This window comes from Dendropsophus ebraccatus, chromosome 5 (genome assembly GCF_027789765.1).
Source record: "Dendropsophus ebraccatus isolate aDenEbr1 chromosome 5, aDenEbr1.pat, whole genome shotgun sequence".
Classification (NCBI taxonomy): domain Eukaryota; kingdom Metazoa; phylum Chordata; class Amphibia; order Anura; family Hylidae; genus Dendropsophus; species Dendropsophus ebraccatus.
In genome coordinates, this window is record NC_091458.1 from 46764242 (window position 1) to 46788145 (window position 23904).

The window sequence follows — 23904 nt, forward strand, 5'->3', positions numbered from 1 at the left end:
TATACTATATTGTGAGATACACTCTCTGTACCGGGTGGGATCTCATAGTTTAGTATCTGAATGCTAAAGCAAAGTAAAACCTTAAAGCAAAAACATAAATGAATTTAAGTTTATAAGTTTTAGAAAAAAAACTAAAATCAAAAAGACGGATAACTACTGGGTTGTGCCAGCACGGTGAGGCATTTCTATTCTTGCTATAGCTGGTAATTCCCCAAAGGTTAAGCCACATATGATTCTATAGAGATCATTTGCCATTAAACATCCCTGAGTTGTTCTTCTATGGCACAATTCATAGTGGGGAGTAAACAGAAGAGCTAAAGCACATGATGCTCTAACAGCAAGAACATTATAGAGTGTAAGCTGTTGTTCCCCACAGAAAATATAAGACCTGTCCAATTGGAAGCACTCAAGCATGTAGCATCTTAATATTATTTCTGTATGGACTGGTTATTGAAAAAAGGTGTATTCACATGCAATAAATTTGTTGCAGAAATTTCTTCAACTGTTCCACTAATCTAAATGGGCATTGTAAAAATCCATGTGCTCGCCACCAAAACAATGGTACTGCGTGGAAAGCATGGAACTGTTTTCCAGTTGCAGAAATGGCATATGAACCTTAGGGCCCTATTAAAAGGCCTTGCGTTGCTGTAAGAGAGCACTGATCTCACAGATTAGCAATCGCCTCCAAGACTTAAACGATTGTTATATCACTTGACGGCTCTTTGCTGCCATGAACTGTCATGCGGCCAACACATCAGCTGATGAACAAGAGTTTGCTTGTCCATTGGCTGATTGCTGGCCCTACTACTCAAGTGGCATCCACTTATCCAGCCACTAAAAAAGGCCCTTAAAATCTTAAGTTAAAGTGGGAAGCAAGCTACAATGAATATAAAATTACATAGTTTGGCTATGCAGTGGATCACTGGAAAAAATGAATATAGAGAGCAGCAATTCAACATTAAGTGGACCTCTATTGTTCTGCCTAACACTGGTTCACTCTAAACTGCTGAAGTAGTACTGGTATAAATAAGGCTTTAATTCCTTACGTATTGGAAGAGGTTAATGAGAAACTGCAAGCATACAAAAGTTCACAACAGACAAGCAGCAAGTTTGGAAACGCTAAAAAGCCATCTGCAAAAAAAACACTGGGCTAAACTGGGGGGGGGGGGGGGGGAGAGAATGGCACTATCATCATCAATACAAACTATGGAAGGGGTTGGAAGCACTCGACTCCAGTTAGTGTTGATTTTCATTGTGCACATCTGGTGCCAGGTGTAAAGGAAAAAGTATTGTCAAAAGCAGTATAAAGAGTTCAGTGTTATGCACCCGACATCCAAGAACGAGGTCAGTTACCATAACCAGAGTCCCGGCTAAGGATGCTCAAGGCTAAGTTACAACTTTTATATGAAGGGTGCAGCATTTACAGACAGGGAAATTAGATATTTACATGTATAAAGAAAAGCTGGATTACCCCAACAAGGCTCTATTAAAAAGGATTACATGAGTGCAACACAACTTCATCTTCACTTTATTGCCACATGTAAGTCCAAAACACTGGACGTGTCACCATAGAGCATGTGCAAACATAACAGAAGTGGCAATGGGGGAAGGGATGGAGGTAGTGAGGAGCTGAGAACCTCTTACTGTAGGAGACTGTTGGTGACGGACATATTTTTTTTGTACAATTCTTTAGTAAACACATTCCACACAATCTAAGCTATTTGTGCTTCCAATCCCACAACTAAACAGAATCCATCCTTTGAGGCTTTTAGTTTTTTTTTTTTTTAATTTATTCATGACGCCACTGGCAGAAACAGCAGGTCTTACTATGGGTGACTGGTCGCTGCAACAGCGAGGATAAATAGGAGACATTCTATGCTCTAGAACAAGTGGTGTTGCTTTGGTTTTTAAGCAAAGGCATCCCTGTTTATCTTATGGGTCAACCGCACTATTATATAGAGTTGTGAAATATTGTCATTGTACAGAGGTTAGACAATCTGCAAGGAGATGGACATGGTGCTATCTACTTTCCATCTACTCTTTCCTAGAAACTGGACAAAACTCGTTCAACAGGTAAAGAAAAAAAGCTGCTCAATGTAACTAAACCAGTGCATAATACCAACAATGTCAGTCTTGGCCTCAGCATATATACTTTAGTGTCCATTTGTGCTTTACGTAATAACTGTGAGCTTAAGATTGACTCCTACTGGAAGCACAACTCATGCTTCAGTCCCCCCAACCAAAAGACTCTCTATACTGCTAACCCATGGGTTAATTCTGCATACTCCGTTATCAAATTTAGTTTTATTCCACCATTTTGACAGCATCAATATAATAGCTGGACCTGGACCATGCTTGACTATCGATGAGTTCTCAGCATTGGGATAGATCATCAGGACCATAAGTCCAAGTTTGGGCTTTTTTTTTTTTTTGGTTTCCAGGCTGAGATTTGTAGGGAAAAAAAATGAACAAAGATAACACTGTCATTCATTATGTTTCCTCCAATTAAATATGTACGTATACTTTGTACTGCAATAAGATGCAAACCTTAGGATAAAAAAAAAAATCTATTGCTAGACAGATTTGATTTATGCCAGAAACTTGGCTACTAGTCACATGAATGGCTTTGTAGGCGAATAGTAAGTAACCATGCAAACATTTCTGTCGGCCCACTTCAAATGCATATAGCATATATTGACAACAGTTTCAACACCCTTGTGTGCTTCTGAACCGTGGTCAGATTAAAGTTTCCTTTTTCAGAATTTCACCCTTGAAAACTCTAGTAGCTTTCCTGCTTTGGTCCAGTTGGGGAACGGTATTTTTCGTATTGCATCAATTGCCTCACTCTGACTTGAGATTCAGCGTGACGTCTTGGCTTCTCCACGAGGCGGTACAGTACACATAATAAAGCTTAACAGGCCTCAAGAGAGAAGGCAAGAGAAGCAGAACACTGCATTTAACCATATTCATATGTTATTTGTACCCATAGTTTGGAACATACACACCATATTAAAATAAAACGCAACTGTTAGTGGTAACTAAGGGAAAAAAAAATCTTCACTTGGTATGAAACCTTAATTCAAACCAATGGCAACCAAACCATCACTTAACCAAGAAGTGGCAACCGCATTTCAATTTCATTTTAATATCTTGGTATATTATGTCAGAGGATACATTCAGCAATATGGCTCACGACAGCTATCCAATAGGATGTAGCTCCTTCTTTTATACAGTGGCAGTGCAAGTAAACCTGTTTGTGAAATGCATTTGTGCTGTTCAGATTTTTTTGTCTTTTTTCATTTTTTTCAATTCTTTCCCATTCAATTTTAAAACATCAACATCTCTTGTATGCATCGTCTCCCCCCCACTCGAGAGTGAGCACAGCAGTGAAGGACAGATCAACTCCTTCATTCCCTCCCTTCACTTATGTTCTTAAGGGAAATCAAACCCTTATACACCTTAACTCTGCATTGTGGCGCAGACCCTCATTCCCATTGCGACAGCAACAGGTGCTGGGCACCAGCAACAGTGACAGAGTCGTGAGAAAGTGCTTATTAATGAAGCAAGTGCTTTGCATTAGGAGCTGAAAGAAACTTCCATTATAAGAGTGGCACAAACAAGGGAAGACCTAACGCAAGGTCGAATTTATAACCAGCCTCCAGTGTTCAATTTACAAGATTGTGAAAAGTCGGAATACACTGGGACAAAAATAAAAAAGGGGGTACTTTGGCATAATACATTGCTGTGTGAAAAGCAAAAATCCAAGGGTTTTAGAGAAATTTGGTAACCATTCCCGCAAGACAAAAAAAAAGTACCCAAGGAAAATGGCTGCACAGTCTGGAGGTAGGGTGGGATTGGGGGAAATAGGAATGGAAGTTTCAGGACAGCCCTGTAAACAACGCACTCAGGTAACCAGACACAACAACTTTGATAGCAAAATAATGCATCTTCCTTTTGCTTATCCCATGCCCGGCACCCCCTCCCCCCCAAAAAAATAGAAACTCAAAATTATTACTTAGAATTGTCAAGCTGTGCTGCCGATGCACATAACATCATTAAAGGAGAACAAGACCTGGTATAACTGCTTAACGTGTTTAAGGAAGAATGGAGGGGCCGAACTGCTGCAACATGCCCCCGCCAGTGAGAGAAGGGGGCGGAAAATGGGGTTAGCACAGCCAGGCCAAAGAAGAAAATCCACTAAAAGCCCTTTTCACAGAACTCTTGATTGTCTAAATTTCTCATCATGCAGAAAGAGGGGAAAGGGAGAAAGGGAGAAATTTTTAAGAAGGAATCCACAATCGCACACTTACTCTCTTCATACACACTGCAACAAAAGAATGGAGAATGCAAATAGAGGAGGGAAAAAAAACAAAAAAATTTATCTAACAATTACTGTGCGTTCCTCTCATGAAATGAATAGGAGATCCTATAAAGGCAGCATTAAGAGTGCAAGAGACAAGAGAAAGCACATGATAAATGATTCATCTCCCATCATCTTGTGCAAAAAGTACATCATAATACCCAAAAACATGAAAACTCAACAAACAAGCTCACAATATAATAATGCCTAACAGGGAAGGAGCAAGGAATTGAGTCAATTCAAGAGAAAACACCTATAAATGTCTTAGCCCTTAACACCATCACTCGACATCTTTGGACCCACATGTTTTAACAGTGATGAAAGCTGGAAATGTATAACGTCACATGATATTGCTATAGGCAGCCCTACAATACTGTCTCCCTATTTTTTTTGTTAATGATGGAAAAATCCCTTATGGATGTATTACACCTCTAGACCTTTCACTCTGCTCAAAAATGAAGTCTACAGAATATGCTACATTTTAAGAAGGCACACCATAGAAATAAGAAAAAAAAAAACTAAAAAGTGCAGAAAACTAAATGCAAGTATAAATGAAAACTGGCCTGCGTGACTGTACCGCTCAGTACATACCGAGAAGGGAAAGCCATTCAAGTTTTAACACCAACAGTAAACTGAGGTAATACATGTCGACTGAAGAAGGTAACACTTTAATAATAAATAAAAGGGGAAATGTGAAAGAGATTTACTACAGTGTGTGCTTTCCTCAATAGTAAACTTTCATCCAATAGAAAATACCAACGCTAAGTGATTTATTACATGCCATCATCTGCAGCTTTCCTGAACGCCGCAATGAGAATTACATTACAAGTAGTTTTTTTTTTCACTTTTATTTTCAATTCATATAAGGATTCATAATTTATGAAAACTGTTACATTTAGTGCAAAATTCTCAACGTCTCTGCCCAAGACACATGGTATGGAAAGATGGAGACGGGGAAAAAAAAGGAAAACGTTTTCTGGGCAGACTTTCTTTACTAAAGGTGGGATTCAATCATGTTATTAGACTAATTTTTTTTTCAGCTGCACAATCAATGCTTAAAATATCCCTCATTAAAAATCTCTCTGAATTAGGCTTCAATAGTTTCAAAAGTTTTAAAGCAATAATGTCATTTCTTTTTCTAGTTCAGTATTAAAACAAATTAAAAGAATAAAAATCAGGTAAAATAAAATAAAACCTAAGACCAGGATTATATCTCCCCCCACCCTTCAGGACTGCCGTCACACAATTCCTTTAAATTCCTTTATTGTTTAAAAACACTTTGTCTGGTTAAAATACAGTGACACCAATGGAAAACCTAAAAGACCCCATTAAGGTTAATGGGGTCTGTCGGGCTCCTTTGGTGTCCATTGTTCAGTGGACCAACTGGCAGAGGCCTAAGGTCAGATATAAACTAAGCCTAAATCTTTTATCTGGCTAGCTTGTATGGTAATGAAAATCTCATTATTACATCCAGTGTTTTCTTAGTGTTTAAGACTAATACTTTTGGTGTTTGTGGTTACGCCTCATTGCTCACAAGTGTATCACCGTTTTGTGCAACCCCTTTTTCTGCACGTAAGAATCCTCAGCAGTCTATAAGGCCATACAATACCTCTATCTAAAGGTCCCCCATACACCTTAGACAAAGGTCAGCGAAACCCACTAACTATAACAGGTTTTGTCAACTCTCTAAAGTGTATGGCGGCTTCGCAATTCTACTCTGACAATGTGTGTGTGTGTGTGTGGGGGGGGGGGGGGGGAGAGCATACTGGATTTCAACTGCCCTGCCAGCCCCTCTGTTCTCAGAGTAATAAGCTGGCGTCAAATGTATCTGGCAGCAGCTTACTCCTCCTCATTCTATAGACAACACATGAATAGTGATTTTTATGGGGAAACGAAAACTTTGTCCCTTTAAAATACTAGTCCTACATTTTCTAATAGGATGCAATATGTGACATGGGCTCATGAGCTCCTGACTACCAATCTAATGTAAAACTGGCATGAAAATAAGCAGGGTAATTGGTGTCAATTACGCCATAAGCCCCTAAATACCCTGCAGTGCGGCCCAAGGAAGTATGAAATCCGATGAGTAGTAATACATGCACAATGGGATCAACTACTTCAATTGTATACATGTCTACTTTAACTACAAAAGGTAGGTAAAATTATATCAACTACCAATAAAGCAACCCAATCCTGCTGCAAAATGTTTCATTATACTAAACAGCAATAAGATATGTAAAGCTGGAGCACATTGCCATAGACTATGCATTGGCAATATACTATAGAAGCATATATAAAAATGAAGTATAATTGCATATTTGGTACATAGGTATTAGAGGCTTAGGGGGCCTTTGTAAATGGCCCAGTGATCTGCCGATGAACAGGCCCAAACTTGTACGCTAGCTGATCACTGGGATCAAACTGATCATTGTTAGATGCACATCTCCAACTGTAAACAGTGGATATGCAGTAGACAATGTAGAGATCGCTTGTGCAGCCCTGTACTGACAATTGAGCCATATAAAGGCTCCTTTCAAGACGGCCACCATGGAACCATAGGCTGATCACCTTTGAAATGTAACAGACTTTCTGTACTGTGTCCGTATATGTTCTAGATTGCACGGATGAATGTTAAACACTTTAATGAACACTGTCTTGGGATATCCTATACCTCTTCCCCTGGGCCGGTCTGTATGACCAAATATAGTTCGGACTGATATTGTTCCCCTGAATTGTTTTTGCTGGTGAAATGCAGTAGGACGTGCAAAAATAACAAATAGCCTTCTAAAGTAATTCTAGACCAGAAAAACAAAATGGGGGAAGTTAAAAATAAAATAAAAATGAAAACCACACCAACCCTCCACCTATAAAATTATTAGCACCTATATTACTCTCCTATTAACAATTGATCCCTTTTTGCCATGAATGGCAAGCAATTGACAATTAATTATGAGATATTTTGTTACATAAAAAGGATAAAAATAATAAAATATGTACCAAGTGAGAATTTGATGTGTAAAGAGGGAAACAAAATAATAGCCAATGCCATGTTTCCAAGAAACTTCGTAACAGTCATGGAAACTTATAGACATAAGGTCCTTTATCTGCCTTGCCTTATTGCATTATACAGGACAATGGTTCTGATGAGGTCTAATATTTCATCTATATATAAAAAAACTGCGTGATTAAAATACATAGATTATATATAATAAAAAAGCAAAAAAAAAAAAAAAAAAGCACCGTTCTTACATTCTGATATTAAAACAAATGCAAAACACTTATTAGCTCAAGCTCAAGTAAACATCTACCAATATATAACCTCATACGTAAAACCAACACACCTAACAGAACATCACTCCTAGTTAAGAGAGTTATTCAAGTGCAAAATTATCTGAAAAGAGACCGCAAGGAGGGGGAAAAAAAAAAAAAGGCATCCTAAAAAGAAGAGATGGAACTAAAATCTGCAGCCTAAACAAGCTAGGTGTGCAGACTGCAAATAAATACTACAGGTCTCCTATTAGATTAAAAGATTAGTATAAATAATTCCAATACTGATGACAGATGGCAGATAGAACAACGTCTAGTGGAGTCAGATGATGGGAAGACCAGAAAAGGAATAAAGCACTAGAACAGAGGACCACTAAAGTGCCTAGCTGGGAGGGGGGATTTTGCAGCAGTGCATAGTGGGAATGTCACCTGGGGGTCCATCAACTGGCTATGTGTAGCACCTTATTTGCATAAAGAGAAAAAGCAAGCAATTTAGTGGTGCCCAGCTTTTGCTAGGCATTAGGCAAGAGGAGCATCTATCATAAGCTTTAGGGGAGATGACATAATGGAAAGAAGAATGCTACTGACCTAGTGACTTGAACTCAAACGTAAGGTGCTACTTAGCCACTTAATCCTGCAATCCCACAGAAAATTCTTAAGATGCCCTTGAAACACATATTAAGGCCTGGTGACCCTTCAACTGTATAATGGCTTCCAGGATCTTACAGCAGCAAAGACATAAATTGCACAGGGTGAACCTTTAAAATACAAATACAGATGGGCTTCCTTATGGGGAGGAAGCAATGGTAGCCAATTAAAGAACCACACATTAAAACCGTAACCCCATATGCATACTCCATTCCACCTGACCTGGGCTCTTTCCTAAATACAAAGAAGGTACAATACTACATAAGCTTCAGTGCAAGCCAGGACAGCTCAAAAGAGCAGGTTAACATAGGAAGAAAGCCCAGGCACAGTTGATACCTCTGCAACTGATGTGTCTTGTTCTCCTTTAAAGTGCCCTATACATATTAACCTAAATAAATTATAGTAAGGTTTTGGGTAACCCGCAAGGCGGGCAGAGCTACTCAGAGTAGCAGCCATCCATGGCAATGGAACTATGCCGATCCTTTGTGTAGGGACAGCTGCCACCGTTAGGGAGGGCAGTCTTGGCAGCAATACCGCAGTTGTTCAGGAGGTTGAAGCTGAAGGGAAGGATGGCGTCTTTTGGTGGGAAAGGCTTCATGGTGGATAGGATAAGTGCCAAGCAATCTGCTACGTCTTTGTTAGGAGCACAGGCCAAGGCTGGGGTGTGACCTGCTGTCAAAAAAAAAAAAAAAAAGAAAAAAAGAAAATAAAATAAAAACACTGTCAAATCATCAGTTATATACCAGTTCAAATATATTACAGTGGTACCTCTGTTCTCGAACTTAATTGATTTAGGAGAGCAGTCTGAGAACCAAGCCTTCCCATAGGAAATAATGTAAATGTCTTGGTTCCGGGACCTACAATAAGTAACTACAGTACCCATAGATAACATTGAAAACTGCCCAGTTCACTGCAGTACAGTACTATACGTACAGTTCATTTTAAACAAGAAATGTTCAAGAGTACCAGCAATTCTAGTACAGCAGTCACCAGCTCCTCACTCATCCTTTACTGTGTAGTGCCCCCCCACCTCAGCACTGAAACGGATGGGAGATGGTGGCCGACTGACTGGACTATTACTGTACATGCACTCCAGCATTCTTATACAGTACAGGATGGGAGATGGTGATGCACTGCCTGTACTACTACTGTACTGTATATGCACTCCAGTCGTCTTATACAATAATGTACTGTTATGTGAAGCCTCATCAGTGCTAAACTCACCTTGTAGAACCCAAGAGCCACGCCCGCAAAAACGCTCAAATACCAAGCAAAAGTCGAATTCCGAACGTTTCGTCCGGGTAAATTTTTGTTTGAATTCAGAACAGTTAGAATTCAGAAGCATTTGAATACTGATGTATTACTGTTCTTCAAGACTGGGTGCCGAAAAAGTGTTGGAGAAGCGAGCAAGAGTTTGTGGTCTGAAGCAAACTTTCCTTGAAAATATTGTTTGAGAATTGCACTGTTTGAGTTTACAGCAGTTTCAGAATAGAGGTACCACTGTACTTATCAGCAAAACAAAAGCAAAAATCAGGCCCTCCATATAAACAAAGTGGTCTGCAAATGCTATAACATAGAACGGATATGGTCACTTTTTGTACAAAAACATTTTCTTTTACCTAGTCCAAAATATTCACTGTTACTTTTTTTGACTTCCTGAAAAAAGGCATGCTGAAAATGCCATACCCCCAACCCCAGCTCTGTATAAGGACTGCAAACCCTGCATAGCATGCGACTAATGACAAGCTGAACAATGGGAGACTCCATGCAGGGAAGCTACATAAGTGCATGCTCAGAAGGCTAGCCTTGCCCCATGTACAACCCTGGCCTTTCTTCATGGATGCCCGGGCAGGATCTACACAGTAAAAAGGTCTGGAAGCAGCTGACTCCATTCACCTTGTAGTGGCCATACACTGGTCTGGTGAAAATTTTTATTAAAGTATTGTATTGCCCCCCAAAAGGTTATACAAATCACCAATATACACTTATTACGGGAAATACTTATAAAGTGCTTTTTTCCCTGCACTTACTACTGCATCAAGGCTTTACTTCCTAGATAAAATGGTGATGTCACGACCCGACTCACAGAGCAGTGCGGCTGTGGCTGCTGGAGAGGATGATGGCAGAGGGATGCTCAGTGTCCCTCCAGTGTCCCCCTGCCATCATCCTCTCCAGCAGCCACAGCCCGCACAGCTCTGGGAGTCGGGTTGTGACATCACCATGTTATCCAGGAAGTGAAGCCTTGATGCTAGTAGTAAGTGCAGGGAAAAAAAAGCACTTTATGTGCATTTTGGGGATTTGTATAACTTTTGGGGAACAATACTTTAATAAAAAAATTTTTTTGCCAGACTTTAATATTGCACCTCAGCTCCCATTCAAGAAAAACACACAGATCTAGCCATGGCAGCCACGCTAGAGCATCGATCATCTCAGCCCCAAAGAAGTTTTGGCAATACAGGTGTTTTACCAGTGAAATACCCATTCTGATTGGCTGGAAGATCCAACCCATGAGGTGACACATCTGCTATGTCTGGCATTGGATGCTAAATTTGGTATCAATGTATCATTAAGTTCAACATATTGTAATATGAGGCTACTTAAACTTTAGGGGCTTCTGTATGTACATCCCTATTAAAAGGGATGCTGGGAGTAACACCCCAGATCTACACCCAGATGCCTATGGGGACACTGTGGTCAATATTGATTGTAGTGTTTGATTTTAATGGAGGAACACATGGTCCCAATATTGCAGGTGATGCAGGAAAGTGTTTAAAAACTGTAAATTAGTATAGTTACACAGTGTGTCATATTATAAACTGGCAGAAGTTATAGATCCCTCCTAATTTAATTGTTGGGCGTTTAGAGCAAAGGAAACACAAAAGATAAGGAAATACAAGTCTCACCACCTTCCTCATCCACAGCCAGAACAGTAGCTCCTCTTGTAAGCAAAGCTTGGACAACAGATGCAAGCCCATTTCGGGCAGCAATGTGGAGCGGCCTAACAGACAAACAACATGTAAGACCAACAAGTAGACTACAGTCTCTGCATGTATATTATCTTAAGTATTCTAATAGATTCTCAGGGAATTCATTTTCTTTGTAATGTGTTTGACTATTCCTGGAGTTAAAGAGATCCTGAATGAAGATTCTGCTGCTACTGAAATGCTTCCCACAATAGAGTTATGCATACGTTTCTATAAACCTTTGCCAGCGTGATTAACAATTTTTTACAGTTCCTAGAATGACTGATCTAGGACACGTAAGTATTTTATGTTGACTGCATACAACCTATTTGGTTTTATACGTGTTTGTGACTTTCAGTTTTACAAGGACCACAAAGTTATGAATAGCTGCATAGAGGAAGAGTAGTTACTGGACACAAGGTGAAGTATACTGAGAAGAGCACTGACTTACATTTGCAGCATGCTGTTTGTTGCATTGATAAGGCCAGTGTCCTGGGTCTCCCCTAGAAGCAGCAAGGCACACTTTTCATGACCCTGGAAACAGCAACAACCAGATGAGAATAAAATATCTGACGCTTATGTATAAACTATATACTCACATCATACATTGTATATCACTGTACACATACTTATCCTAAGCTGAATGAGTTACAACTAAATACCCAACCAATTACACATCCCTTACTACATTGGCTTGGAAAAAACTAGACCACGCAAAGTATAAAAACCTTTAATCGCATAAGTCACAGCACAGTATTAAAGTGGACCTGTCAGTGGGTTTTAGGTAGTTAAAAGTGCAAGGTTGTATAGAGCTTTTCAGTCTGATTTAACACATACCTTGCTTTTAAAGATTGAGTCCTCCAGTGCAAAAATTGCTATTTTTATATTAAAATTGGCTCCAAAAGCTCAGAGGATGTTCACCCGGATGCAAAAACCCAGCTATAAACATCCCACAGCTGGTCTGCAAGGCCCCTGTGCTCATTTCTATCATAGTCCAGCTGCTTGATTGACAAGCATTTCTCAGGTGCAGTCTTCAAGGAACCCACAACAGGCCTTGATTTGAGGATATCAAATCCTTTGGGGATACCAGAGAACAGCTGTGGTGATGCCTGATACACTGGCTATAAGTACCTGTAAAATACTAAGGAAATCCTCAAAACATGACCTGTTGGGGGACTAGGTTACAAGAAACTACAGCAGTGTTTATTAAGTCTTCTCCCCACTGGAATAAGCATACATCCTTGGGCAAGCGAACACTACATATCCATATATAAAAGTGTAAAGTCAGCTTTGCACAATGAGCTTAATAGCTTTACTAGTGATGAGCGAACTTGCCAAACATTTGGGTATGGCCAAACCTTTACATAGATAGATTTATCTGACAGATGTTTGAAGCCAATGTAAGGAATGGACTTGAAAAGAGGAAAAACCTCAGTCTTTCCTTTATGACCTTAACCCTGTTTATAGTCTGTTCCTGGCTTTTGGTTTCAAAAATCTGTCAGATAAATCTCTGTGTAGAGGCACCCTAATGCACTGGCATTTGACTCCCAGAGGCTAGAGAAGTTGGATGCAGCCCTAGGGAGTCCTGGAAAACATGGATACAGCCATAAGTTGTAGTCATGTTTTCCTGGCAGCCCTAAGGCTGCATCCAGTTACTCCAGCTACCGGGAGTCAAATGCCTGTGGCTGTATCCATATTTTTCAGGACCCATAGGGCTGCATTCAACTTCTCCAGCCACCGGAAGTCCAAGGCCAAGCCTTCAGGTTCAGCCAAACTTAAATGTTCACTCATCACTTAAACTTTACATTACCAAACCTAGCTACCATATTAGCACTATATGGCCAGAGACCTCTTCAGCATGTACAAAATGTTCATCTGACTGCAGTTATTCTTCAACAGTCACACAGGAACTGGCTGCAAAGTGCAAACCATAAGGACAACAGATTGTTGATTTCCAGAAAATTAAAAAATAAAATATGACCCAAGAGGAACAAAGGATACCCTATGTAATCTATGTCTCATTCTACTCATTTCAGAGGATGGGACCAGAGCTAGGTCGGCAGTAGTACCAGCTTTCCCATACTTCAAGGCAGTCAGAAAGGAATTGTTCTCCCTGTGATGAGGAAGATGGCATCTACCTCATGAGGGTTTTTGCCTTCCTCTGGATCAACATATTAGGCTTATAGGTTGAACTTGATGGACTCTTGTCTTTTTTCAACCTTATTAACTATGTAACTATATATTCCTTTCGGCCAGGTCATGAAACAGTGCTGATGAAAATGAACTTAACAGGCAGGCACTGTGCAGGAGAATGAGTTACAGTGCAGTACAATAGATTACATGTGGAGACAGAAGGGCTTACTGATGCAGAGGGTTTGGAGTGTGCTATGTAAGGAGAAAAGAAAAACAGCAGCATCACAGAAAAGGTTACACTGAAGTGCTGCTGGTGAAGAGTACATTCAGGAGGCAGCACTGTGTACATATAGTAGTACTAACACTGGAATTTACACAAGAAATAGCTGTCAATTACTGTCCTTAATAGGTGGTAAGAAATCACAGGGAAGCTTTGATTTACCTTTCAGGCAGTGTATAACTACTACAGAAGGAGGACAGAGACACAGACTGCAGGTTTACAGCCCAGACTCTTTGCTGCTCTCCTGCACATACAATTTGTTGTGGTTTATCCTGGTCTTTGTTACTAGAGATGGACTGAACATAAAGTGTACCTGTCATAACTTTCAAAATCTAAAAGAGTAGATGTTATATAAAGCAAATTTGCCATTTCAATTCTTTACTTTTTTTTTTAAGTTATCATGGAAAACACAGCACTTTCTGTGTTTAAACTCTGAAAGAAAAAGAAAGTCTAAACACAGGAAGTCCTGTTTTCCCACGTCATCTAAAAAAAAAAAAATATAAAAAAAATTCTAAATGTAAATTTAAAAGTTTTAAAGTGTTTTTCTGCGGTAAGGGGTTATTTTTGGAAATTAAACTACAAATATGTTCTGACTAACACGGACTATCAAATAGAGGGATGTTATTTAAAAAAACATTTAATTCCTTAATTGCATTTATTAAAACTAAAGGCTATTTTACAGGTGACAGAAGATCATTTAAATTTGCACTATGGCTTTATTCATAATGGAAGCTTTAATATACTAGGCACGGGATAGATCCCACTATCATATAAATGGGTCTGTTATAGTTCTGTTTTAAAAGAAAGACCAACAGAACCCCTCTAAATGGCAACTATATCATACATACCCTAACCTTGTGCAATGTTTTCACCCTAAGATTTCACAATAAGTGCTATACACAGACAAAAATACCCTTGACTGATTTTAATACATGAATATATAGATGAACAGATACAGAGTTTGTAGAAATGGACTCAGCATTGTAATGTATTTAATTCCCCCTTCAACGATTGACAACCTTCGCTATACATGAGTGCAAACATAGACAGCTGTTAATCAGAGTAGTATGCTCCTCTGGTCTTTTAGCACCAAAGTATATTCTAATAAGCTCCCCATGCTCTTAGCCATTGTCTTTTAGGCAAACCTGCCATACTAAACTTGTATACAAAAGAATCAAGCAGGTTTACCTTAACAGGTTTCATATTAAAATGTGAACAGATTAGAAAACCAGGCTACAACATTTTACAATAACCTCTGATGGGAGTAACCCATTTGCTAAAAGTGTACCTGTACCTGTCATGACATTTCACTGCCAGATCAGCTGCAATTTCCCTTCCTAATCAGGAAGGTTGGGTCTCCATGGATTTGAGCATGCAATGGGGCCACAATGCGTGCATTGGATCAAAATGGATGTCGCACGCATTCCTGTTTATTGCGTGTTCACATCCAAGAAGACCTAAATTTCTCGATTAAGAGGGGAGATTGCTGCTGATCCCTCAGCGGGCTGTCATGACTGGTACACCTGAACTATAGCATTTTAGCATTTAGCGGTACTTATATAGGAAAGTTCAGGCACCTTGCTGCAGGCTAGGTGAAGAGCAGTGTTCTTGTTTACGTCCATCACAGTTAAATCTGCTTTCATGTGAAACAGCAGGAACTCTAAACAAAGGAAAGAAATTATTATTAGAAAAGCACATTCATATTGTATTTTATGCAACGGTATTATAAAAAAATAAAAAAAATACACTACCAACTGCTGCAGTTCTCCCATGTTCTGCTGCTATCATCAGTGGTGTCCGACCTGCCTGGTCAGCGGCATCAACCTCCGCTTGGTGGTGCAGCAGTAGTTGTAAACCATTCATGTTGTCAGCAAAGGCTGCAGCATGAAGAGGAGTCCTAGACAAATAAAACACACAAATGAGATTTTTTAATTTACTGCACCATCCCTCTGCACAACTCAATGGCAGATGGCGAACCAAAGGGCGGGGGTATAAAGATCAGGCAGCAGGACTTCAACATAATCAATCCATTTGTTCTCATGAAGATACACCACCCCACTATAGACCGCACACATGCTTAAAAGGATTTTCCAGGCTACATTTAGCTCTTAACGGTATCTTTAGATACATGTTAGTCATGCCAGGGTTAAAAATTACTTTATATTTTTACCCATTCTTTCACTTGTAAAGCAATGTACTCAAGCATCTGAGTATGTATACAAACCTTCCTTTGGCATCTCTGCTATTCACAATCTTGGCACCCAATGCTGTTATAAGCATCTCAGCCGTACCGTCTTGGCTGTTAATTCTGCAAAAGAAAGAATTTATTACAACTGGACTGGAAGCAAGTTAAAAAACAAAACTAAATGTGTATAACATGACATGTACTTACACTGCACAGTGCAAAGGGGTGAAAGGGTTTCCTTCGAGGTAAGCAAATGGGTTGTGTTCAAGTAACAATTCCAAACAATCTTCGTGCCCTGGAAACAAAACCAACACTTAGGTTTGCAAATAAACCAGGAGAACAACAAAACATCCTGGCTGCTTCCTCTAAGTATCAAGAACAAAAGATTGTTTTTACATAGGCCAATGACTAACATTTATACCACTACCTACCAATGGCCAGCATAATCATCCCAGTGATCAGCTAACAAACAAGCATGTAAAGAGGGAATATACTGCCCACAAAAAAGGTACTTCTATGAGAAGTGGGAGTTGAACAACTATGACAGGCAAGAAAAAACCCTTCCTGAATAACAGGTGGAGTGAAAAGACACATCTTCCTATATCTTTAAATTGCCCTTGGTACAGGTAAAGTCATAGCTTTGTGTCAAAGCATCTTGCAACTTACCATTGTAAGCAGCCCAGTGCATGGGAGTGTATCCGTTGTAATCCACCACTGCATCCAGTGGGTCTGTAGAGAGTGCAGCCTGCAAGTACACATGCACCAGTGTTGCATGGCCACAAGCTGAAGCAAAGTGAATAGGTGTGCGTCCCTTGTAATCCCGACACAGCACAAAGGCATCATGGTCCAGCAGAGCTCCCACACAGTCTTCACAACCAGTTACTGACTGCAATATATACAAGAAAGCATACTAAGAACTAAAAAGGAAAAACTTTCCAACCATAAAAGTAGTCAATATTAGTCAACTTCGTGTGTGGCCACAAGAGAAGAGGCTCACCGCTCTGTGTAGTGTGGTTCTTCCTCTCTTGTCTCCAGCATCTACAGTGGCTCCTTTCTCCAGCAGCAGGTGAACACAGTCAACATGTCCATTCATCACAGCAAGCATAAGGGGGGTTCTTGCAAATAAACAAAAAACAATTTCAATATGCATTAAATCTTAAAAAATGTTGCACATGTTGTTTTATAGAGAGGAGAGAAGAGGGGAAGGGGTGGGGGCGCCTCCTGGTGCAATAAAAAATGACAAGAGTAGCAAGCACAGGGGAAGAAAGTGTTGCACTCACCTAGTAGAGTTGTGCTGGATTATAGGCACAACTCTATATCAGGCATGGTAGATAGAACACCGCAGCTCCTGCCGGGGTACGTCCAAGGGAGTCGTACAGTCAGTGATGAAATATACCAGCCGCAGCAGGCTTTAGGACCATGTGGGGTCCCGGCTTGAATAGGGCGCAGGTGTCCAGTAAACCACAGATTAAAGCGGTTGTTTCATGGAAAGGGTATTTATTAAAATCACGACGCGTTTCAGCCGCCAAGTATGAGTTGGCCTTTCTCAAGTTTTTCAACTTGAGAAAGGCCACCTCATACTTGGCGGCCGAAACGCGTCGTGATTTTAATAAATACCCTTTCCATGAAACAACCGCTTTAATCTGTGGTTTACTGGACACCTGGCGCCCTATTCAAGCCGGGACCCCACATGGTCCTAAAGCCTGCTGCGGCTGGTATATTTCATCACATGTTGTTTTACCAATACAATGCCATAAGACATTCATGTAGAAATCAACATTACAACAGGCTACACGTAGATCAGACACAGATTGCATCAAATATATTGGACAAAACAAATATATTGTCCAGTAAAACAGCTACATGCTAAAAACCTGACAGACCCTAATAAAGTCAATCAGGTCCTGTTGAGCACTGTTTGTGTCCAGTATATAAGTGATCTGGCCCAGTCATTTTCTGCCTGACAGAGCAGAACAATGGAAATTAGGCCACAGAAGAGAACTCAGCCTTAGTCTGTCTATCCACTAAAACAGACACGCAAAACAAACATCACATAGCTGAAGAAATAACTCACTGCCCATGTGCATCCGTTACATCAGTAATGTCCGGTCTCTCACTGCTATCAATTAGCAGGTGAAGAACATCAGTGTTTCCAGAGGCAGCTGTGAATTAAAATTAAAAAAGGGGTTTAGAGGGTTTTCTAGAAATCTTTCAAAAAATTAACAAACAGAATTAAAATGGATGCCATCAAAGGAACAGTTGAAATTCAGTAGATATGATTACCTACCTGCTACATGCAATGGTGTCCATTTCTTCTTGCGGTCCTTTATGAGAGGGGAGGCCCCATGGCTCATCAGAACCTCCACACACTCTGTAAAACCCCTTTCTGTGGCGAGGTAAAGCGCAGTGCGGCCTTTGTGATCACGAACATCCAAATTTACCAGCGTCTCCGCTAGAGTCTTCAGGGCATCACAGTGACCATTGAAGGCCTGTTAACATTGAACATTTGTTTCAGTTTTGGATTAATTAAATTGCAGCATATCAAGACTGACATGAGTTATATTAAGTTATACTTATCATAATTTTGCCCACAAAATGCTGGATGCTTGCAAAGATACTTACTGCTAAGTGCAAAGGGCTAACCGGTACAGTGCTTTCCACATCCTCCAGGCAGTTAAATGACATCTCTAGGAGCTGTAGATCATAAAACAATTAGATTAGCAAATTCGCAGTTGCTAAAATATCAACTATCAAGTTATATGGGAAGTTACTGTCAAATGCTATGTGTTTCTCCCCCACCTAATACATTTTTCACCTATCCCTCCTACAGATCTATAATACAGAATATTCCATCCTCCCGCCCCCACAACAAGGGGTATACTACCACTGTCAGCCCACTTCTACAGCACTACGCTGTCAGCCCATACTACCACAGTCACAGCCCAAATATCTACATATTTATAACATGTGTTTGTATATAAAAAAAACAAGCTTTTATTATAGCCATATAAAAAATTGGTCTTTGCTATCAGATAATATATAAAGGAGTGTGTAAACTGGGGCTGTTTTTGCAAGTTCAACTTACTAGTTCCAAGTTCTGTCTGTTGCCAAAAGCAGCTGCATAGTGAACAGCAGCATAACCCTGTTTATCTCGAAGTGAGGGGTCGGCATTGTTGTCCAGCAGAAATTCTAAGGCACTGTGAGAAAATAAAAATGTTGAGTGCTGAAAAATGAGGGGGAACAAAAAACAAAAACTTAATCTTTTATTTTAAAGGGGTATTCCATTCAAATATAAGTTTTCATAAGTTGCTGCCCATGGTGAGACTCACCATTCCTTCCATACTTGTTATCATCATCTATTTAAGTCTCCTTCTCCAGTTCTCATCTGCTGCTTTCTGCTGAAAACACAAAAAATCTATGCAAGCCTCTGTCTCCCTCTCGTCCCTTCGGACGACAGCTGATGTAAACAAGTTCCTGACTGGCTTTATCTGCAACACTGTAGCTTCTTTGTAATGCTGGGAGGATTTATCAGTGACTTTGTTAGCAACTTGACCTCAGATTAACCCTCCCAGCATTACTAAGATGCTACAATGTTGCAGATAAAGCCAGTCAGAGACTTGTTTACATCAGCTGTCTCAGAAGGGGGGGGGGGGGGGGGGAGACAGAAAGGCTCACACAGATTTTTGTGTTTTTAGCAAAAAACAGCAGCTGAGAACTGGGGAAAGGAGGCTGAATAGAAAACAAGTATGAAAGGAATTGTTAGTCTCACCATGGGCAGAAACATATCAAATGTTATGTTTGAGTGCAATACCCCTTAAAGCTTTACTATTATAGAACACCAGTGGATTTGACTTTTGTGAACACACATATACAAATAGCTTTTAACTAAACACAAAACACTTACAAAAAAGCCTCTTTTTCAAGCGAAGCTTTCTCATCCTCTTCCTCAGACTCCTTGCCTTTCCCAGTATTAGAGTCCATTGTTCTATGAAGACAATATAAACACAGGTGAACTGTTGGACCTTGTTTTGTTAAGCATTTTACTGTAGGTGGAGACAGACATCTCAAGTGTCCCTGTCAACTGAAAAAACTCCTGACATGTCACAGAGACATCAGTCAGGGTCTGGGAGTTCAGACCACCACTGATCATTCAATAGAGCTAAGAAAAGCAGGTGGCTGAGCACTACTTTTGTAGGAATTAAAGGAACGCATCACAGAAAAAGTGAGCTTAAAGGGAAATATCTAACCTGCTGATACCTCCCTATAATGCACAGGGCGCTGAGGATAAAAAGTATTTTCTTGTGCCTGTCATTGGGGGACACAGCACCAGTGGGTATAGGCTACTGCCACTAGGAGGCGACACTAGACAGAAGAAGAAGTGACTCCGCCTGGCAGCCTATACCCCTCCTACAGACACCAGGCTAACTCAGTTTTAGTCTAGTGTCCGTATGAGGTAGACACAGGTGCCACTCACCTCTTTATTATTTTAGTTTTATTTCTTTTTCCTTTCTTTCTAGGTTATCAGGGGGACCGTCGGCGTGGGCTGCCACACCAGACGTAGCCTCCCCCTGAGGGTGCACTGGAAGTTTTCACTTTCCATGCGCCGGTCACCCGTCCCCCATTGCCAGCTCCCTGCGGCAGGATGCCGGTACCCCACCCAGGTGCGAGGTTACCGAGGGGGTGACCCTGCGAGCACCCGAAGACGCCGGACAGGTGAGTAGTCCTGTCCTTGGGGGGGTTCATCCTGGCTAGGGCAACCAGTAGCCTCTTGCCTGCTCTCCCTAGTCCCCATTGCCACAGTGCACACTTCCCTGCAGCGCAGCCCTCCCTCCCCTATCCCCTGTCCTACTGGACAGGTTGTCTCCTGATCCCCCTTCTCATCTCCCTCCTAGCCTGGGCTGATGCCCACCTCCTTCATCCAGGAGCCACTGCAGCTCGCAGCGGCTTCATAAGGGACAGCTGGGGGATTGCTGGGCTCCTCTCTCCCTGTTTGCCTCCGCTCCGGTCGCGTTTTCTGGCGCTCCGCGCCGCCGTCTCACTGCCGCCGGCCTGCCCCACAAATTTAGGCCCCGGCTTCTGCCGGAGCTAGGCCGCGTCGGTGCACACTAGTGACGTCACTGGGGGCGGGGCGCCCGCCCGTTTTTCGGCTCCTCCCGCCACAGCCCTTTCTCCTATTGGCTACTCTGTAGCCCCCACCTTTTTCCTCCTTGCCCCCTCCCTTCCTCCTCTTGCCGGCAGCAGCTTCAGCTCGTGGCCTCCTGCTGTTATCTCTGCCAGTACAGCAGCCTCAGCTCCCTGTGCACAGCAGCAGTCTAGCATCCAGTGCAGCTATTCCAGCGTGCACCAGCTACAGCTTCCAGTGCAGTCGTTCCAGTGCAGCTCCAGCATCCAGTGCGGCAGCAGCTCCAGCATCCAGTGCGACAGCAGCTCCAGCATCCAGTGCGGCAGCAACTCCAGGGTCTGGTAGGCTCACCCAGTGGGTGATATTCCCCTCCTCCACTCCCCAGGCTAACAGCCCTAGCTACCATGTCTGGTCCCCGGGATGACCCCCCTAGGCAGATCGCTCCCGCGGCTGTGGCGACACACTTTGCGTGTGCTCGTTGCAATAAGAAATTCCCCTGTGGTCAGCCTGGTTCCCTCTGCCTGCTATGCCTTAACCCTGGTGCCACTTCCCAGGAGGCCCCCCCTCCAGGTCCTGATGTAGCTTCTCCTGAGTGGGCTAGATCCCTGTCCCAGGCGATCGGTGACCTCTCTAAGCTGTCGCAGGTCATGATCCATGCCATTGAGCGGTTGCCCTCCCAGGCCCCTCCAGCAGCAGGACCCTCCAGGGTATCTCCTGACTCCCCTTCCAGAGGACGGTCTCATAAGAGACCTAGACTCTCTGTCTCACGGTCGCCCTCTAGGTGTTCCTCAGACCTTTCTCCTCCCAGATCCACTGCAGGCGGTTCCGCTTCCCAGCGACCCCTCTCCGCCACCTCAGGGGACCCCTCTGACTCTGCTTCAGAGTCTGACAGGGAGGATCAGCTGGCCTCTGCAGTGCAAGCCTTGATCCGTGCAGTGCGAGACACCTTACATATTGAGGAGGAGTCCTCTTCGACCTCCAAGAGTGAGGTTTCCTTCCGTCGCCAGAAGCGACAGCCATTGGTTTTTCCCAGCCATAAGGATTTTGAGGACCTCCTAGCCAAGGAGTGGAATCACCCTGACCGGCGGATTCCATCCTCTAAGCGTGCCGAGGCTTTGTTTCCCTTCTCCCCTGACCTGGTCACTACATGGACAGTGCCCCCATCTGTGGATCCTCCAGTTTCTCGACTCTCCAAGTCAACTACTCTGCCTCTGGCAGATGGTGCTTCACTCACTGACCCGGTGGACAAGAAAATCGACGCTTTTTCGAAGTCTGTCTTTGTTGCAGCTGGTTCGGCCCTACGTCCTACCTTTGCTGCATCCTGGGTCAGCAAGGCTTGTTCCTCTTGGGCCAGGCAGTTAGTCCATGACCTCTCCCTGGACACCCCGCGTGAGGATCTCCTGTCTCTGGCCTCACAAATTCTACATGCGTCCAAATACTTGTGCGACGCTTCTCAGGAAGCTGCTCGTTTGTCTGCGCGGGCCCTGGCAAACTCTGTAGCCATCCGACGCTCTGTCTGGTTAAAATGCTGGTCAGCTGACGCCGCCTCCAAGAAGGCTCTGACTTCTCTTCCCTTTGCAGGAAACAGACTTTTTGGGGAGCGGCTGGATAAAATAATCTCGGACGCTACGGGGGGGAAGAGCTCCTTGCTTCCTCAAAACCGATCCCGGCGCCCTCAGCCTCCCAGGCGTTCCAGCCGTTTCCGCTCTTTTGAGCCTCCGGCACGTCGTCGCCCGGCTAAGGATACGCCTCCAGCTCCTTCTAGGAAGCCCTCCTTCAAACCCCGCCCCACCTGGCAGCCCCGTTCTCGCCCTTCTAAGGGTCCTGCACCCAAGTCTTCTTCCTGAGGGTCCTTCACCACTCGGGTCTCTCCCTCAAGTAGGGGGTCGTCTGCTCTCCTTCAAGGAGATTTGGCTCGCCCATGTGTCCGATGTGTGGGCTCGGGAGGTGGTGTCCTCAGGGTACAAAATCGAGTTTGTGTGCATTCCACCTCCTCGCTTTTTTCCATCAAATCTCCCGCGCTCTTCGGCACGGCTTTCCGAGCTTTTTCGGGCGGTTCAGAATCTCCTAGCTCAAGGAGTTGTGGTCCCAGTTCCTCCCTCCGAGCACTTCCAGGGATTCTATTCCAATCTGTTCACAGTCCCCAAAAAGGACGGCTCGGTCCGTCCTATCCTGGATTTGAAACGGCTGAACAGGTTTGTTCGCCTTCGGCGGTTCCGCATGGAATCCTTGCGGTCGGTGGTCGCGTCTCTAGAGCAGGACGAATTTCTTGCTTCTATAGACATCCGCGACGCCTATCTGCATGTTCCCATCGCAGCCAGTCATCAACGTTTCCTACGTTTCGCCGTCGGTTCTGGACATTTCCAGTTCGTTGCCCTGCCCTTCGGGCTCGCCACGGCGCCTCGGGTCTTTACCAAGATCCTTGCACCTTTGATGGCTCTGCTTCGGTCAAAGGGGGTGGCTGTCCTGCCATACCTGGACGACCTTTTGGTAAAGGGCCGCTCCAAGCAGGACACTTTGTCCAGCCTCCAGATCACACTCGATCTCTTGACCAATTTCGGTTGGGTGATCAATTATCAAAAATCTTCCCTACTTCCCTCCCGCTCTATGGAGTTTCTCGGGATGCTATTCAACACCGAGATGGCCCGCGTCCTCCTTCCTCCAAACAAAGTTGCCTCCCTGCGCTCGGCAGTCTCTCTGCTCCGCTCGGGCGCCCCCTGTTCGATTCGCCTTTGCATGCGAGTCCTGGGCAAGATGGTCTCCTCTTTCGAGGCGATCCCCTTTGCTCAGTTTCATTCGCGCCCTCTGCAGCAAGCAATTCTGTCGCAGTGGGACAGGTCCCCTCTGTCTCTCCACAAGAAGATCCTCCTGTCCCCTGCTGTTCGCAGGGAGCTTCTTTGGTGGTTGACGTCTCCGGTGGTCCTCCTCGGCCGCTCGTTCCTCCCC

General features: G+C 42.9%; 1 protein-coding gene across 3 annotated transcripts in view; it reads right to left on the reverse strand.

The window, feature by feature from the left end:
* Nucleotides 1–6124: 6124 nt before the first annotated feature.
* Nucleotides 6125–23904, reverse strand: part of ANKRD52 (ankyrin repeat domain 52) — a 34131-nt gene continuing 16351 nt past the window's right edge. The window contains exons 16-29 of one of the 3 annotated variants that reach the window (XM_069970048.1): nucleotides 19741–19821; nucleotides 18922–19033; nucleotides 18459–18530; nucleotides 18124–18325; nucleotides 17911–17998; nucleotides 16834–16951; nucleotides 16503–16722; nucleotides 16044–16131; nucleotides 15876–15959; nucleotides 15403–15548; nucleotides 15229–15311; nucleotides 11690–11772; nucleotides 11182–11273; nucleotides 6125–8944 (exon numbers count right to left, since the gene is read on the reverse strand). In XM_069970048.1, coding sequence (XP_069826149.1) covers nucleotides 8712–8944; nucleotides 11182–11273; nucleotides 11690–11772; nucleotides 15229–15311; nucleotides 15403–15548; nucleotides 15876–15959; nucleotides 16044–16131; nucleotides 16503–16722; nucleotides 16834–16951; nucleotides 17911–17998; nucleotides 18124–18325; nucleotides 18459–18530; nucleotides 18922–19033; nucleotides 19741–19821 — 1702 coding nt within the window. In that variant the 3' untranslated portion in view covers nucleotides 6125–8711. Of the gene's footprint in view, nucleotides 8948–11178; nucleotides 11274–11689; nucleotides 11773–15228; nucleotides 15312–15402; nucleotides 15549–15875; nucleotides 15960–16043; nucleotides 16132–16502; nucleotides 16723–16833; nucleotides 16952–17910; nucleotides 17999–18123; nucleotides 18326–18458; nucleotides 18531–18921; nucleotides 19034–19740; nucleotides 19822–23904 lie in introns of all 3 variants that reach the window. The other 2 variants (XM_069970047.1, XM_069970046.1) reach the window with 2 other exon arrangements.